The 18853-nt window shown below is 41.0% G+C and overlaps 1 protein-coding gene across 3 annotated transcripts in view; it reads right to left on the reverse strand.

Moving 5' to 3' along the window:
• Positions 1-18853, reverse strand: part of IQCH (IQ motif containing H) — a 177722-nt gene that overhangs the window by 82279 nt on the left and 76590 nt on the right. For 2 of the 3 annotated variants that reach the window (XM_070622800.1, XM_070622791.1), the window contains exons 8-11: positions 17471-17547; positions 15646-15684; positions 5557-6108; positions 4798-4864 (exon numbers count right to left, since the gene is read on the reverse strand). In XM_070622800.1, the coding sequence (XP_070478901.1) occupies positions 4798-4864; positions 5557-6108; positions 15646-15684; positions 17471-17547 (735 nt within the window). The remainder of the gene's footprint in view (positions 1-4797; positions 4865-5556; positions 6109-15645; positions 15685-17470; positions 17548-18853) is intronic. The other variant, XR_011540770.1, reaches the window with a different exon arrangement.

An 18853-nucleotide genomic window follows, 5' to 3' on the forward strand; every position in this document is an offset into this window, starting at 1 on the left:
TTTTTTTTTACAAGAATGAAGGAGATGACAAAGATTGTAGTTATAGCTTAGCATATACAAGACTCTTTTTATGAAAGGCCCATGACTGGCATCACTTGAAATGCCGTTTCTGCATTTCAAGGTTCAATATCACTTGGCTCAAAACCCAACTGGGGAATTTAATATTACAAGGTCCTGGGGCCAACTCTGATGTAACCAGTGAATGAGCGTTGATTTGGATTATTGGATGAATACAAATATGTTTTAATTTTAACTTGGATTATCAAGAAATGTGAACAGTTAAGTATACTTTGTTCCTGATCCCAAAGATCTGGCTGTGTTTGGGAATGCTGTCTGGGAGATCTTGGCAGTACATCTGTCTCAAGCATCTGGTGTGGCAACACCACCGCTAAACTATGGATTCCATACTACTTGCCAAAATACATGTGGAAGACCGTGAAGATTTGATCGAAAGTCCTCAGGTCCCAGCCCTGAGGTGGAAGGAACAGAGTCTATCTTGTCTGTGAGTTGTCAGCTCAGAAACGAGAACATAGACAGGTGCCAAGCTGCTTGGAGGCACAGTGAGAATGGGATTTCCGATGTTACACTCTGGGCCGTGGTCCTCTACCCTGCCCCTGTTCACGAACGGAGGTGAGCGCAAGTTCTGATCCTCTGGCGGAAGAGCATGGTGTTAGGGAGCAACTGTCTAATGGGCACGGGGGCTTTCTCAGCTCAGTGCATGGTCAGTTGTGCACAAAAGTGAGTTTTCCTATCCTTTCTTTTAGGCTTTTGTGGCAGTACAGACCGGCGGGAAACACTGTTTTTCATGAACCTCACAATAACAGGATCCACCATTTTATGGAATGGAGTATCTTGGAGACCACTAATCGTGTTAGCTTCAAGGATAATTTGCTGAAATAATGCACAGAGAGGAAAAAAAATGAAGCTGAACTATACACATTTCTCGTAGCCGTTAAATCAATTTGGCAATAAAATAAAGCTTACAGAGAGAAAAGAGAAAAGCCCACCTCACTACATCCCCTATTTGTATTTTAAAGGAGGAAGAGAAGTGAGGGGGAAGCTCATCACTAGGGGTTAATCGGCTGGCAGCGGCCTCATCTACCTGCTCACAGCATCAGAGCCCCATACTTGGCGCATTTCATTTAATGTCAATATACTTAAAAATGCCACTGAGCGGGCTTGTCCCCGTGGCTGAGTGGTTCAACTTCTGCACACTCTGCTTCAGTGGCCTGGGTTCACAGGTTCGGATCCAGGGCACGGACCTATTCCACTCACCAGCCATGCTTTGGAGGCGTCCCACACACAAAATAGAGGAAGACTGGCACAGGGCTAGTCTTCCTCAAGCAAAAATAAATACATAAATAAACCAGGAAGATTGGCAATGGATGTTAGCTCAGGGCGAATCTTCCTCAACAACAACAAAATGCCACTGAGTTTGTGTGGCACCAAATGATGCCCTGTAATAATGAAGCACAGGGTTTAATTTAAAAGTGGAGGAAATAACTTAGCCAAAGAAACTAGAAGCAGAATTAGTTGTAGGTTTTATTTAGACCTCTGATTTTTCTAGAGGATTTAGGTTTCTTTGTTGCAGTTCTTTCTTATTTGACTGATAGATTTTGCCTAAAATAGACTCTAGTATTCTATTTTTGCTATGAAACATAGCAGAGTATTTTGTTATATTTAATTAATAAAAATGATAAAATATGCAATATCCCATTAAGAGCTCAGCCTATACAATCTGGAAAGGATGGCTTTCTTCTTATCATCTTATAAAATGACAAGGCCAATCCGTTTCTTTGGACAATTAATCAACAGCATCCAACCTCTCCTGTTGGTTAAAAATAGCTGCTGAAACTTCTTCTCACCTCTGGAAATACTTCCCCAAATGTGTAGCAGTCAATCGTGTTTCAGAACTCCTCCTTTCAAAACAGTGACTCTGCAACATGTGATCATCTTAATGTTCACATTACCAAGCCATAGATTTTTTAAACACATGATAAATATTTTGTGGTCAAAAATGTTACTGAAAGGCCATCCTTTCTGTGCTGGTGGGTTTGGAGAATGTGATTATTCCTGTGGGTACAAAATTGCAAAAGCAAATAACCAAATGCCTACAACTGCAATATAGTAATCAGATACTAACCTTTCATTTTTAGGGTTCAAACAAGTTAGTGCAGCCCCAGTTGGCTAGCTGCACGGTGTAATTCTTTCTGGGACTAATTCTACACTGGAATTGATCGCAAATTTCCTCCAGAAAGAGAAAAAGACGAGAAGGCTGCAACTTGTATTAGATGCCTTCCTGAGCCTCACACTCCTACCAACCATTCTGATTAGTGAATTGCTCTCAACTCTGGAAACAAAATTATTATCTTGAATAGACTCGGGTCAGGGGCTGTATTTAGAGAAAAAATTTGCTCCACTTTCACTGACTTCTATTTTCATGAATTGTGTAGGTAAGTCCCTGCAGGGGGTACAAAGTAGCGGTGTAGCCAACGTTACTGAAGTCTTCTTCAAGTATTCCCAGGGAAAGCGGGTCACAGGAAAAGGTACATCACCATCACTTTTTTTTTAAAGTATGGTTTGACAATTATGTCTGTGGAATAGGTATGAGACAACAGTTTAACGTTATTTAAACTTAATTTAATGTCCACAAGTCATCTCATAAAACTTAAAGCATAGATTTATTTGAAACAAATACTATTTGATCAAAGCCCAAGTAGTATTCTCTAGCGAAATGCATAACTGGGAATTTTAAAGGTTCAGTTGAGAAAAATAGCTGAGCCTCTTCTTATCTCTTAGAAAATACATGATTAGCAATTTTTCTTTAAAGTGGGTTATGTTGTGAACAAACAAAAATTACTGCAATAGGGAAGACTTTCAGATTTATTATGTATTTATTTAAACTGATTTTATGTAATCTAGAAGAAAACTAGTTTTAAAATAATGCTTTCTAATTCTAGCTTCTGACTGGTTATTTTTCTACTTAATTTATATTCCGCAAGCCCTTTGGGAACCTCCAGACACTTTCATTTAGATTTATTTTTTATTGCCCAGTTTCTATTCATGACCATGACCTTCGTGATTTTTCCTCTTCGGAGGTTCCTTTCTATCAGACTTCTCCATGGGGCTGATTGCACGGGGGATTTGAAGGGTCAGAGGTGGGGGAACAGGAGGGAAGAAGTTTGTGGAAATTGTGTTTATAATACTTTTGTGCTTGTCAGCATTGCCAAGTGGGGATCCTGTTTCTATTTCTAGTTTTGAATAAAATAAAGAACGCAAACAAAATTTCCCACATAATATCGGGTCAGGCCCACAATTAGCTGTAGAAGCAAAGCCTCTCGCACCTTATTCTAAAGCCTCGGGTCCATTCATTGGGTCTGAAATTAGCCTCTCTGGTTGTAATCAATTACAAGTGCAATTTCTGCGTGTGAACTAATTTTGTGTGCAAAAAGAGTGCCACCAAAACAAAAGCTTAAGTCAGAATGAAGTTCAGATGTGCCTTCCCTCGCTTACATCCTAAGAAAGAACTAATTTCATCTGTGAGCCATAAAACCCCCCAAAACTAAAAGGCTCTGTGCAACTGAGGTATTTTCTCAACTTTTCTACAACTTTTTTCTATTTTCTCAAATTTGCTAGAGTAAGCACTCTAGAATCTAGGAAAGTTTGCATTACTTTATTGCTACTAATATTTTACTAATTTAAAATATAATCTTAATTATATTTATATAATAATTTCAATTTTTCTTTTGCTTTTCATATTACCGTTTAAATGTGTTATGTTCTACACTACCCATAAGTACACAAGCACGTCTACTCACATAGGAACACAAATAAGCTGCCATCCAGAATTCTATTACGATAGGTTCCTTAACGCATTGCTCTACTTAAAAGGCCTTAACAAAGAGCTAATAGGTAACATGAAGATTCAATGAGTCTTGCTGTTTGTCAAAACGCTACCAAGTCAGCTTGGGGAATTTGGCCTCACCAAGAAAACTTAACACGTTAGGTTGATAAGATGCAAAACAAAACAAAATAAGCAAGCAAACAAATCCTAAATATTTTGACAGCGGCTCATGTTTGAAAAGAACGTCCAATGCAAATTTCTGAAATTCCCAATGTGGCTTTGGCATACCTATTTTACCACTGCGTTGCAGACAACAGCTTTTAAGCTCCCCAATTCATAAATGTAATTAAATAATTACATTCGTGCTAATTAACATGAAACTGCAGATTATTTAAGCGCAAAAAACACTATTCAACTTCTTAATTATTCTTGTTCACACAGCATTTCCTTTTGCTCAGGCGCCCTAGGTGCAAATAAAGCACCCCATCTGCTCGTAATTAGAACTAAATAATTTCAGAGAATGTAGCTTATCATTTTGACTGCACATTTGATTAAAAACAGTGTACAAGCAATATCCTGGCTTATTGGCGTAACAGCCACAACACATGCAAGCCTGTGTTCTTCCATCATTAAAGAAGATCGAAAACATTATCTGTTATTTCAGGGGGAAAAAATACAACTTTTTAGTTCATTTCATACAGATGAAAGCGAATTACAGCAAATCACCTCTCCACTGAATAGCGGCCCCCACATAATGACTTTATTTGCTTAATCCCCAAATTAAACGCCGTTTCGAGCGAGGGCCCTGTGTTATTACTCTCATCATGTCGAGAACATTTTCCTGCCGAGACCAATTTGAATAAAACAAGGGGCCTTCCTTGAACTCAATCAAGGAGCCATAATGTGGTGGGTAATAGAGGTTGCTGATAGATTTGCAGGCAAAAGTGTTATACCTAATGATGGGATATGGATAATAGTCCTCCTGGAGGTCCTGATGCGATTCCAGTTGGCTGCCAGATGCTAAAAATCAAGAAGAGCATTGATCAGTGACAGGAAGCTGCAGTGGCTTCATCTAGTCGAACTTCAGCTGTTTTTCCACTGTACAGTTAAGCCAGGCATAAATTATATTAATTGATTTAATTACATACTTAAAACATCTTCCCCAATTAATTTAATTAGGTGGCTACATGATGCTACTGGCAGCGGAAGATTAGAGGCGGCTCACTTAATTAACAGAATATGAATGAAAAAAAGAGAAAGCAAACATAAATGAAATTGTGAGCACTAATTAAAAGGCTGTCTGCAAACTTAAATACTTTCTGACAAAGTGGTGACAGCAATGTAGACAAGAGAGGATTTTTTTTTCCCCTAGCAAATTAAAGTGCCAGAAGGTATATATAGGGAGAAATGGTAAAGCAGTTAAAACATTGATTTTCTGACGGAACTACCATAGTCAAAGTGAAGGGACTTTTTTTTCTATAGAAAAATTGCAGCAGATTTTGTGGGCGCAAAAGCTGGATTGCTGATTAGGGCTAAAATATGACATATAAAAAAGTGTAGGGTTTGCGCATCATGTGTTGAGATGAGTGGAGGCTGAGGGGGAGGGTAGCTGGAGAGAGGAAGGGAAGATAAAGAGACAACTTATTGCGATCGCTCAAGCAGGAAATGTTTAGAAAAAGAGGTCTGCCTTAACAGCTGGCAGCCTTGTGTACCTTGGCTCGGATGCGGAAATTCTCCAGGTGTCTTTCCCGAGACTCCTTCAGGATCTTCTTCACTCGGGACTTATGGCAGTGTAGGAGCCAGGCAATGGCGATCACCCCTGACGCCCACTTCTGCTGGCGATAAGTGAGGAAGAATTTTCTTGCTTTGTAGCATTTCCACGTGGCTTGGATCTTGGCAACAGCCTTTACCTTTCCGTCTTGGCCCTTGTACCTTTGCCCCGGAAGGTTTAACAACTTTTGGACGTGAGCTGGGTCCTCTAACACTGAGAGAAGGTCACTTCTGCTGAGTCTATTCTTCAGCTCAAAGTCGGGAAGGAGAGCTACCAAACTATCGCCTTTTATCTTGACTTCCGGGATTGCATAGTCCCTGAGAAACTGCTCGATGTGCTCCAAGAGAGAAAAAATACTTCCCCAAGAGAAACTAAAATATTCCTTGAATGCTAAGAAGTCCGGGGCTGTCTTGTCTATGACGCCGTTATAAATGAAAAAGTCATAATCCCACGGTGACTTCAGAGCCCTAGAAGATATTGTGGCTTTCATGGCCTGCGGAAGGAAGGTGTCGCCAGAGATGAAATATAATTGTGATCCGCTTTAAAGGAGTGGTCAAGAAACACACTATCACATTATCAGTTATTACTCAATGGTGGGAAGATATGGATGGTAGTTTTGATTTAATGCATTCATGTCAAAATACGAAAGTTTGGCCACTATATATCCTAAAACTCATTAGCAGAAGAATACGTTAGAGGTCAGCTGCCCCCATAATCTCTGTGATTTACTTTTTGCACCTGCATGGGCGGAATCATGTCACTGCTCGCTCATAAGTTACCCACCAATCCTGAAAAACAGGGTGAAGGCTTTCTGTGCAGTCTTTCTGGTAACTTCAAGTCGCCTCATCACCACTGTCCTGTCTACTCAGACTTTCTAACAGGTCATCACTTCCAGCATTTGAGAGTCTTCTGCCCCCTTCTCTTAATATCTAGGAGTGAGTTTCACAAGGAGCACTGTGTTGTGTGCTACCATCCTTGCCACTTTCTGGGTTTCTCTTGACATATGTTCCTTTATTCTTAAATCTGGTGTCTTCTTAGGGACATATCTGGAGCTGTCCCCAGTAGACAAAAATCTGAAATCTCACAACAAATACCAAGGAAGCAACCACTTTTCATTTTGTTCCTATCTGTACTGATTGAATTTTTAAATCATGAAAATATACTACTTTTATTTTTAAGTGTCAAGAGGGGTTCTGTAAGAATGGGATGATGGGCAGTTTTTTCCTTTATACTTTTCTGTTTGAAAAAAACTGAATAAACGCTATTTTAAAAATAAAGTCAGAAGAGGTTTGGATGACAACAGCAATCGATGTGACACACACCCCTTTATAAAGAAAAAAAGAAAAGGAAATTTTGTTGTGTCTATGCCCACTGTGAAGCCACTACATTTCATTATTGAAACCTGTTGCACTAGAAAAATAGGCACTCTGCCCCATGGTAAAAAAAAAGACCCAGTTAATTTATCAATAACTATGATGTCACAGCCCTGTGTTGAATATTACTATGTTAGATTGTTCATGCTTTGTCTTTACTAAGCAAATATTAACTGATATTAATTAACAAATTCAAGGCAGAAAGCTATCTAAGAGAAAAGCAAGCCAAGAGATATACAGTAAAAGCACAATAAGCTAGCGCAAGAAATTAAAAAAAAAAACCTTCAAATTCTTTCCTTTCGTAGGTTTCAGGTAGTGGAATAATTAATTCGACTGGCATTGCAAGTAAAAATGCTGAAAAGCAAGAAGTAAGTCCAAAAGGGGGAATTTCCTTGAACGTCAGAAGCAGACCTTAAACAGCAGCAGGCTTTGTATACTTTTAAGAATTATGATAGGCATAAGAATGATAGAAAAGGCTTCTCGCCAAGACTTTAGCCCTTTCTGATCTAATCAAAGCGCCAAGAGAGAATACAAACTGGTAGATGGAAAAAAATTCCTACTTGTTGGACGGGCAAAAGAGAGTTAGAGAAGTAATGCCTCCTTTAGCAGACATTGGTGTGGGCAGGAGGAGCTGCACGTCCTGGGAGAAGACAAGTGGCACATGTTCCAACAGAAATGGCCTGTGGCTACGTCTTCCTTCAAGACTGGGCTCTGATGGTGGGAAGTTTAGAATTCAGAGAAGAACGACAGTACTTCATCAGTGAAAAACAGACACGCAAAATAATCGCAGATGGCCGTGTATGGAGCTGGCTGGGCCTGCCAGTCGCATGCTTGATCCTGTCAACAAGAGCCTGAGACTCCTCTAAGAAGCACAGCCACGGATGGAAGACTTGCCAGAAAATCGAGTTTCCTTGGTAATGTTAAACTACTTTTGAAATTCCTTATCTTTACAGAAAGTCATGTGGAATTGGGACCATCTATGAAAATAGAACAACCTTAGGAGACCTTTAGAAAGGAGAGGGCTCTTAAGTCTCTCTGGGACAGTGTCTTTCCATGGGTAGGTCTAGGGCATTTGCAAACACCAGCAAATGGATTTAAGACCTTTGGAAAGAATAGCCGTGGGGTGGGAGTGGGGTTGCAGAATTTAAACAGTGGTTGTTTTAGAACAAAGGGATTGTACCTCCCTACCTTCTTGGATGATATTCCAGTAAAGATCTGCTCTCAAAGGAAACACACTCTTGGACATCAAATAGACCACTCAGGCACGGGGAAGCTATGGGTTTGGAGTCAGCTAAAGCATAACTGTAGTACATCTGTCACGGGGAATGCCACTCTTGGGAGCACTTTACACTTGGAGCAAGAAAAGACATGTCTCTCAAGAGAAAGGCTTCCCAAATTAAAGCAGTGCATCAGCACTGTGAGATCCATTGAGCAGGTAAAGACAAAGCTGCTTCACAGCCTGCCGGGAAGAAGAGCCCTGATTAAAGGTCACGCCATGCTTCCGGTCCTGGTTTCTTCTGTTATTCCTCCTTTACTCTTTACCTCCATGAACTTATCTACTACAATTATTTGTTGCCTGCCTGCCTGCCTTCCCTCCTTCCCTCCTTCCCTCCTTCTCTCTTTCTTCTCTCCTTCCTTCTCTTCTTTTTTGTCAAGATGTGTTGTCCTTCCAGCATGACGTTACTGACTCAGTAGCCACGCTGTTTCCTTCCAGCGGGGATGGCTCTCTGTTGTGCCGTCCACATGCTCACCTGGTCCTTCTTGGGACCCTGGCCACACTAACTGGCCCACACACAGCCCATATCTGTGGCCGTGGCCTAATTATTAGCATCCTGCTTTAACTAACCGAGTCAACTAGCTGGGAAATGCTCTTCTGCATTTGCAAAGTGTAATCACTAATTAGGTAACTTTGAGAGTTTCGGGAGCAGTTATTTAGGGGAAACTCGAAATCTAAAGCAAAAAACAGGAAGGCAGGATGATGATTACATAGGTCAGTAAGTGACAGATGTGAACCAAAAAAGACAGACCCAGCATCACCTTCTGGAATTCAGAAATAATTGCCACAAAGAAAAATGCCAGAAAAAAAGGAATGTATTTCTGAGCTGAATGTTTTTATAAAAAGTGTTGTTTTCAAACGTGTGGATGGCATGTGGATGTAGGATTAAACTGAAGCCAAAGATCTCTAAATTGGATACAACCGAGATCTCCTGGTGGTAAATGGTCGAGTATTTGGGATAATCCAACATGGATATCATCTTTAGAGAATGATTTGCCTAGAAGGATAAACTAAATTACTTTTAAATCTTTAAGCCAATGTTCAGTTTCTCAAACACACAAACATATCTATTAGTTATTAAACCAGGCGATTTCATTGTGTGAAAAAGAATGATGTCTTCCTGCCATTACGGCTCTAAGCGAGAGCTTGGTTCAGAGTAGGAGTGGAGTGACCCTCAGAGATGGAGTCTCCATTATTCCCTGCAGACCAGGTGGGCCACTTGTCTGGCCTGTTCTTTAAAATTTGTTGAGGGTCCACCATGTGTTAAGTTTTGTACAGAACAGACATCAAGACCTCAGCTTGCTAGAATTGTCTGAAGGCTACATACAATATTCAGAGCGAGTAGCCGACCTCATCAGGGTTTTCAGAGATCCAGCATAACCACAGTCCTAAAGTTTAGAGCAGGAGAGGTCTTGAAGGTCACTGGCCTTGCCTTTTACTCAATAGGCTCTGATGGGTCCAGGGAAAGCCTTGGCCTTGAAATCTGACTAATCTGAGATCAAGTCCAAGCTGAGCCACTATCTGCTACATACTCTTGGGCAAATTACCATCTGTTAGAGACTGAATGTTTGTGTCCCCACAAAGTTTTTATGTTGAAGCCCTAGTCCCCGTGATGATATTTGGAGGACGGGCCTCTGAGACGTAACTAGATCATGAGGGTGGATGGAGCCTTCATAATGAGCTTGGTGCCCTTATAAGAAGAGACAAAAGAGAGATGATCTTTCTCTCCATCCTCTGAAGATACATCAAGAAGTCTGCCATTTACAAACGAGGAACAGGGCTCTCACCAGAACTCAACCATACTGGCACTCTGACCTTGGACTTCTCGCCTCCAGAACTGTGAGAAATAAATGTTTGTTATTTGACAGCAAATAAACAAATGTTTGTTATCACCTGGTCTATGGTATTTTGTTATGGCACCCTGAGCTGACTAAGACAACATCCTCTCTGAATCTAAATGTTTCTCATTTGTAAAAATGAAAGGTCCCTGTAGGGTTGCTGTGAAGATCACAATATGTGTAAAGAATCTTTCACAGTGCCTCACCTCCAGTTCATGTGGTTATTACCATAGATGAGGAAAGTGAGGCTCAGAGAGGTTAAGTGACTTGCCCAAGATCACATAGCTAGTTACTGTTCCATATTCCATACCACCAATGCCCATAGCCCTAACTGCCCAGAACTTCCCATATGGCCCCTTATCAAGCTGTGCTCTTCTTGATCAGACTTCCTTTTACCAGCTCCTATATCGGAGCCAACCTGGCCTTGGCCTACTGTTCCTTTCTTACGTGGAAAGCCATCTGTTGAACTAACCCCTATGAACATGATGATCAACCATGGCCTGGTGGAAAAGTGATGGATTTGAAGTGAGAAGATCTGGGTTCTACTCTGTCATCACCTTCCTCTGTGGTCTCGGAAGGTCATTTCTCCCGTGAAGTTTCAGTTTCCATTAGGGGATCACTCAGGGTGCTTCTAATTTTGACACTCTGTGTCTCTGACTTAAAGTGACCCCCTTCCAGGAGTATCTGCTGTTTCATAAACTCCTGGAGCTAGTCAAACCATCTCATCAAAGGGCAACATCTCTGATAGCATCACTCCACGTACCATGAAAAAGACCCAGGAATTTTTTTTCCTTTTCTATTTTTTAGATAGGAAGCTCTTTCTAGCAACTTACAAACCACAACAGAGGAATAGCTGCCTGTGCTAACTATGTGTAAAGGTGGCCATGAGGAGAGAATCCCAAAGAGTGACATTCCAGTATTTCAGGGTCTGCAGGCCTACAGGACAGTTCTCAGTTCGTAGGACCTAGAAACTGCGTAAACCTTAAGTGTCAACTAAAAGTGAGAGTCAGAGCCCTTAACCTTTATAAAGAGAACAGAAAGCAAAATGACAACTCAGTGAGTGGAGACAGATAAAAGAAGAGAATTGAGAGGAAAGGCTGCTCAGATCAGCAGCAGTTTTCTAGCGATAATTTCTGCTACCAGGCCGGCCCTAATTTAATTATTTACTAATAATTACAATACTTATTAATAATTTGACATTTATAATTTAATGTCAAACAATAGGATAATGGCTAAGAAAAATATGGCGTATCACCAAGACAGACTAGTATGTAGCTGTTAAGATGTTTTATAAAGTTTTAAATCATATATGTAAAGGCCTATGATAAATTGTTAGATGAAAAGAGCAGAGCCACTTTTGAGTAGACAGTATGATACCAACAAAGGGGCGTGCCAAAGGGCAAATAATGCCAAAGGGTTGTGGTACTATGGAAAAAAGTTTTCTTGCATACTTAGGCATGCTTTGTTCTCCTTTCTGAATTTTCCAAATTTTCTATGAGTGATCAAGTCATAATTTGATAAATGAAAGAGATACAGTCAAAAAAATGAAGATTATTTTGTGCCTTACTGATAACCTTTGTTTCTGGCGCATATAGGTAAAATTGTTAATCATATGCAATAAAAATGTACAGTTAGACAATGCTATGAAGAGGAGTAAAAGAATAATTTTGTAAAGATGTTTTTCTCAATAACTTCTCACAAGAGAAAGTGTTTTGCAAATAAAACTGTATAATTTTGACTCATTTCGAAAGTTTCATGCCCAAAACGCCTATGTGAGGGTGGCAATTTCTAACGAATTAGAGAAGATGGAAAATGGTTTTAAAAGATTCCACAGTTTTTCTTCTGTTTTCAGATTTTTTTTCGCCTCTTCCTTTAAGATGGTAAATTAATGAAGTTTCAAGAGAGAAAGTGAGTCTAAAAGAGAAAGAAATAGCCTTGGACTTCCTTTTGAACCTCATCTGCAGGTTGCAGACAGACTAATTCCGGACTGATTTGCTAATTCTGGCCAAAGTATGCCCTCCCCCTCTTTGACCCTTTCGGGCAAGTCAAGAAAGCGGACTGGACTGTGCTGGGAGCACAAACCACGGGGGCTCTGTCACTCTCCAGGAAGTAAGCTTGTTCCCCTACTAGATGTGACATGTGAAAGCCAGCACTGCTGCTGACATCACCTAGTGGTTGTCATAGGATATATTTTTAAGCTGGAACACTTATAATTTGATGGTAAAGACACAAAGCAGTTAACACAGCTGCTGTGGGTGGGAGGGGCCTGGAGCCCCACCTGTTGGGAACATCTGCTGCTCTTCCTTCCCCCGGGTGTTGGGTGACGTTGTAGGGGAGACAGAGCGTCCTTAAAGACACTGATCTGGTCTGCTCTCCTCCTTGTACAGACCACGGGAAACGAGACTACACAGGGCTGCGATGACGTTCAAGGTCACCCATGCTGCTTGATTGAAATAGTTCAGCGGACTTACCCGTAAAATAATCAGTTTTCTAACAAGAAGATTAAGAGTCTACGTTGGGAAAATACTAAAGAAAGTAATAATATAACAAAATGACTAAGAGAAGCAAGACTCCAAATTTGACGTTAAAATGTTATCACCTAAACCTATTCTTTCTATACCAAAGGATATTTTACAATAGCAGTATGGCTTAGGAAACAGGATTTTCTTTTATTTTGTCTTTTTTAATTTGGAAAAAGTCTCAAAAATACAGAAAAGTATAGAGAATAATATAAAAAACTACCATGGACACATGTTAATCTTTTGTCTTCTTTATTTCATATATATATATGTCATATATGTATTTATATGTCTGCCTGTGGCTCATAACATAAGAAAGCAAGCTACAGAAAGCCAGCATCTTTAAGCCAGGAGAAGCCCCATGAGGATGAATTATATTGTGCTGTGAGGTCCTAATGTTCGATGATACAGAATATATACATTATATATGATATATATATATATCTAAAGGAAAGAAGACAAAAATATATATTCAAGTTTTTAATATTTTTAAAATATAGTACATTTTGTATTTATAATGTAATATAAAATTTAAATATATTTAAATTATTTATATATTTATGTATGTATTTAAATAAAAGAAACACATTAGGTACAATTGAAGTCCCCTCTATATTTCTTTTTAGCCCATTCCTCTCCTCCCCTACTTGCAGAAGAAACACCCTCATAAATTTAACCTGGACTCTCACATCCAATAAACATATTTGTTTGTTTGCTTGTTTTACCCATAAAAAAAGATTTTTTATGATCAAAATATTAATCAAAATTAAGTGGATCCTAACATAGTTGTTAACATGCTTGCCTTGAGGTAATAAGATTTTTTTGCCAAGAGAGTCAATTCTAGCAACTTCAAACCTTTGAACTAGATTCCTGAAAATAAAGACCTCAGAATTCTTGAAATAACTACTACAAAGTCTACTGTTGTTTATGATTTTATTCCTTGGATCCTTATGCAGAACCTGATTGACTCAAATTTATCATTCAATCAAACTTAATCTGGTTACCTGATCTAGAAGACAGAAAGGCTGTTAAAGTCAGAGCTAATAAAAGCAGACATGACAGCAAAGTGACTACTGTCCTGATAACGAAGGAAACAAAAAAAGACAGCAGAAACTGGCTCTATGCCTATATGACATTGGCTAGAGAAAACGTTAAATTACTTTAGGAAGGCAGAGAGGCACAATATCTTTTAGAAAGATTTCCATCAAAAATTGTTGAGTTTAAAAAAATTTCAAAAGCTTTGAGGCTCTGGCAGTCACACAGCCCGGTTTTGTACGCTGGCTCTGTCACTAACTGGATGACCTCCCCCTCTCTGTCTCCAGGTTTTCCCAGTAAAATGGGAGTAATCCTAGTCCCTGCTGCATTGAGGTGTGAGAATGAAGCGAGCTATTCCATGGAAAGCGTGAGGAACAGCGCCGGCACCGAGTAAGCACACAGTACATGTTAGCTTCTAGTAAGCAGCAAGGACTAGCAGTCATATTTGGGAAACTAGCCCATGTTCAAGAGTTCATAAGCTGGTATGTGGAGACGCCACCAACTCTGGAGCCTCGCTCTATCATCTGGATCCTCCACACCCCTTTGCCAGCTGTGTGGGCCTGGGGACAATGCCAGCACAGAGCTTCTGGGGCTGCTGTGAGCGTTCAGTGGTATGGAGGGTGATCAGTGCTGTGCCCTGAGAACATGCTCAGTCAACATTAGCTGTTAGAAATATTCCAGATAAAGAACGCCTCAGTATTCTTAAAGCACACCCTATTTTTAAAGCACAGAAGCAAGCTCACGGGTTCCTCACCCCAAGCAGTCAGGGGAGCTGGAGGGTCTAAGTGCACTGACGAGTTTATCCAGAAGCAGCACGTCTAGGTTCGCAAGGACCGTATGCCGTCATCCATCGCCGAGACACAGCCCTGTCTGTCACAGCTCTGCAGGAGTATGCGGAGCCCAAAAGGTGCGCTTTTTTCCTTGAAAAGGGGTGGCTGAGCTCCCTCTGAAATTCTTACTGATGAGATCACTGAGAAAGGGAGGCCTAGAAGATGCTCTTAAAAATAGACCATTGAGGGGCTGGCCCCGTGGCCGAGTGGTTAAGTTCGCGCACTCCGCTGCAGGCGGCCCAGTGTTTCGTTGGTTCGAATCCTGGGCGCCGACATGGCACTGCTCGTCAGACCACGCTGAGGCAGCGTCCCACATGCCACAACTAGAAGGACCCACAACGAAGAATACACAACTATGTACCGGGGGGCTTTGGGGAGAAAAAGGAAAAAATAAAATCTTTAAAAAAAAAAATAGACCATTGAAATATGATAACAAGCCCTTCGTAGTTCCAAAGCTCTTTCACACACTGACTCCTCAGAGAGGAAAGGGAGGTGCAGAGAATTTAAGGGGCGTGCTCAGAGCTCCTCTATTGGTAAGAGGAGAATCCAGCTCCCTCCCACTTCCAGTTCAGAACTTTGATTACCTGTGTGGCCCCCTGGAATGGTCCTTGCTGGCATGTACTTGCCGTGGTGGGGACTATTTCATTTTTCCAACTTTTTTGTTACTTTGTTTTAGTCAGCTTAGCTCTAAATCCCATACCCTCACCTAGTACATCACATATGCAGTGTGCGTGTGCGCATGAGTAGGAATGCACACTTACACCCATGCACGCACACGAGCACGTGCTGGAGGACAACTGAATCCTTTTTTGCATTTTATTTCTTTTTAAGTGTACTTTTAAAACACGAAAAATTAGATTGAGGTTGAAGACGGTCGTGATTCAGTCAAATTTTGAGTATGCTAAATCACTTTTTTGGACTGAAGCCTGAGAAGTAATTCAGTCCCAACAGAGGGGGGAAGAAAAAGGGTTTTCACTTTAAATGAACCATGGTTTTTTTCTGAAAACAGGATCTAATTTCTTTTGTGAAAGAAGAGCAAAAGAACTTTTGTTGCCGTGTCCAGCTGTCAAAGCCGCCTCCCATACTTTTGCCCTGCAGCAAAAGGAAGGGACATCAGGTGACAGACCCCAAATTTCAACTAGTCACACAAATTACAGACCTTCTTATCATGATGTTCTCTTGACCTTTTGCCTTTCCCCTACAATAAAGAAGGAGACACAGTTTAAATCAAAATGACTCTCATGGGCAATTTTGCAAAACAAATAGAAGGCACAGAGTCTCCCGCCCCCTCCCTCCCCAGCTTCCCCCGCTGGGCCAGCCTGTTCCCTCTTTCCGTGCAGACACGAAAGCCCTTCCCACCCCAGACAATGATGCTCTACTTGCCAAGGGCCCTGTTCGCTTTGAAGAAAGGGCTTGACAAAGTAAATATTTACAAAAACAACTATAATCAGATGCCAAGTCCCACTTCTAGAGGACACACAGAGAAGTATTTACAAGAAAGGGCTTCTCTGTGTGGCACCACTCTGAGGGGTGGGGACTGATCCTAAATCTGTTCTGGCTCTATCAGGAGGCCAGGCAGGAGGCAGTCTGTCTCTCAGACTTTTAACGTCCACGCTAGGACACTGTCCACAGAGTATATGAATAATGACATTTACCATTGAAGAGTCAATTCAGAAATGTACCAATTTGAGACCACAGGAAAGAGTCTTTAAATACTACTGCTTCTAGCAGTAGGGGAAGCTTTGTGAAGTCAACAGAGAGAAATTAAAGGCAGGGTTAATTAGCATTCAGAAAACGTCATTATTAAAAAAAATTATTTTTGAGGCAGACCCCTTACTGGCTAAAACTTCGTCATATTTGCATTACCTGTAGATCTGTTCTCTATAAAACTGTGGGAACAGGGTGGGAATCAAAACAGGTGCCCCCGCCTGTTCCCATTATGCACATTAGCCCATGGCCTGCGCACAGCCTGTGAAACAGCTGAAGTTGAAACCGTAATGGTGCGGGCCAAACACTAGCCTGAAGGCCCGTCTCTCTTGGGATTTGGCCATTTACATTGATTTTTTTTTTTACCCACGTTTTTCATGAAACACAAATATTTGCCATGGCAACTGGGGTGTCACATGACATGCTGCTCCATAAACAGCTTGGAAATCTCTTAAGGGGAAACAGCCCCCCAGTGCTGCAAAGGCAGTGAAAACATCTCGAGGGGGATTTGGGCGTTAAAAGATGAAGGTCTGGGAGGAGCAGGTAACAGCTGACTGCAGACACGGTAGGAGTAATCTCTTCTGTGCCACTCTTCAGTTTCTCTTTCTTTTTTTTTAATGGGAGCAGCTGTAAACATGACCACGTAGGGTAAACCCTGAAAAAGACACTGCCAGCTGTCTCCTTTCTGTGGTGAAAAGTTTCAATTATCACAAGTCAGTCTGCGGCTCATAAACATAAGAAAGCAAGCTACAAACGTCCAGCCTCCTTAAACCAGGAGAATCTCGTGAGGCTGAATATGTTGTACTGTGACGTCCTAATGTGGAAGAATGTAGAATTCCTTCCCCCTTCCTCATTAAGGTAGTCTGCGCAAAATTGGACGCCTTGCTTTTTTTATCCTCTGCATAAAGACAAGTGAAATACAGTAAAACCTCACGATAACATACCCCATGCGACACAAATTTGGATATAAAGCAATAGCTACTGCTAAGACTCTGGGACTCCTGACCAGCTAATGGTCTAGGTTGACCCAGTCATTTAGTTAATCTTGCAATAATGTGACATGATTGAATTCTTCTAGCCTCCACTGATAATGTCATGGTAGAATTTACTTGTATAACAATCCCCTCTTTTAAAATCAAATGCGTCCCAGCAGCAGCTGAAACAGTATTAATTTCTATGGGAAAGGTACAACTCTACAAGACATGTGTATTTCCAAAACTCTCAGAGAATATTGTAAATGAGCACAGTTTTCTTTTCTTAGTTAGAAATATGAATACCTTCGATCTTTGTTTCTTGGGAGAGATCTTCACTTCTGCTGGAGTCTGCTGTGATTTCCGAGATGTAGCAAAAGGGGCTGTGGATGGAGGTGATGCAATGTTACCTCTTCCAGAAGGAGAGGCTGAGTCATTGGGTTGATGCTATTGGGTTCGCACCTTGACAGTCAAATGGCTCTGTCACCCATTGACTGTTCACTACCAGTCTTCACGCATCAATTCAATGAAACATTTGTAATCATTGACTTCAAAAGGAAAACAAAAGCATGGGAGGGCAACGTTTCCATCAGAATATAAGGTCAGCTCGCCTTACACAAACTGCCTAGACGAAAAGGCAAATTTTAAAAGCAAGTGAATTAGAGAGTAACCTTTGTCTTATAAAATGTTTTGCTACAAGATTTCTTTAAATAACATTATTCCCAAAATCACTTAAAAGGTAAATTAACGTAACTACATATGATGGACTATTCTGTTGTGTAGTCATTGAAAAAGATGATTCTAAAGAATTTAAATGGCTTGGGGGAAATAATACAAGTGAAAAACAGTAAATATTATTTTTGAAATTAATTAAATCCATAAGCAACAAATTTTGGGGACCACATCTACTCCATAGGGAGTTAAGCCTACATGGTAGATAATACTTGGGAGAGAAATTACCTCTTTCCTGTTGCCTGGCAGCAGCCCAACTGCCCTTTACAAACAGCCGGAGTCTGACATTCTCAGGGGAGAAAGATCCTTACACTACTGATTCCAAGAAAGAGAACAAGTAATTTATTTAAATAGTTCATTGAGTCAAAGAAGTGAGGCATCTTTCCACTCACTTCCTTAGTCCATCCTTTTGTGTTAGTTCTATAACAACAGAAAGAATTGACAGATGTGGATCAAATACAGCCCATCAGGGTACAATTTAGAATTCGCCTTGAGGACTCAGTTCTCTCACGCTGCCTTGAGTGGGCTGCAAGGAATGTCTTCAGCCATCTCTTGAAAAGTAGCAGGAATTCCAGAGTCTTATCACTAAAACTCCCCTCCGCAAAACGGATGTGTTTGTTGCATCTGACCAATCCAGTTTTACTACCTTTCTGGGTTTTGCTGGTTTCCAGGGAGCCTCCCTGACCAAGCCAGCCCCCCACCTCCCCAGCCCTGGGCTGTGGGCTAGAGTGGACGAAGACTCCATTTACAGCCTATACATTTGTGCCTCGACCTTTGTGCTCTCCTGCCCCACTGTCCGCCTGGACTTGGCTCTCCCACTTGTGAAGCCAGTCCACACCCTGCCCCCAGGCTGACTGAACCCACAGATTCACTGTAAAGCCGGTTACTCCCATTGTCTTCAGGCTCCGTACACTTTTTGTTTAACTTTCAGGCTCCGGCAGACAAGCGAGATTTACG

The sequence above is a fragment of the Equus przewalskii genome, chromosome 1, assembly GCF_037783145.1.
Source record: "Equus przewalskii isolate Varuska chromosome 1, EquPr2, whole genome shotgun sequence".
Classification (NCBI taxonomy): domain Eukaryota; kingdom Metazoa; phylum Chordata; class Mammalia; order Perissodactyla; family Equidae; genus Equus; species Equus przewalskii.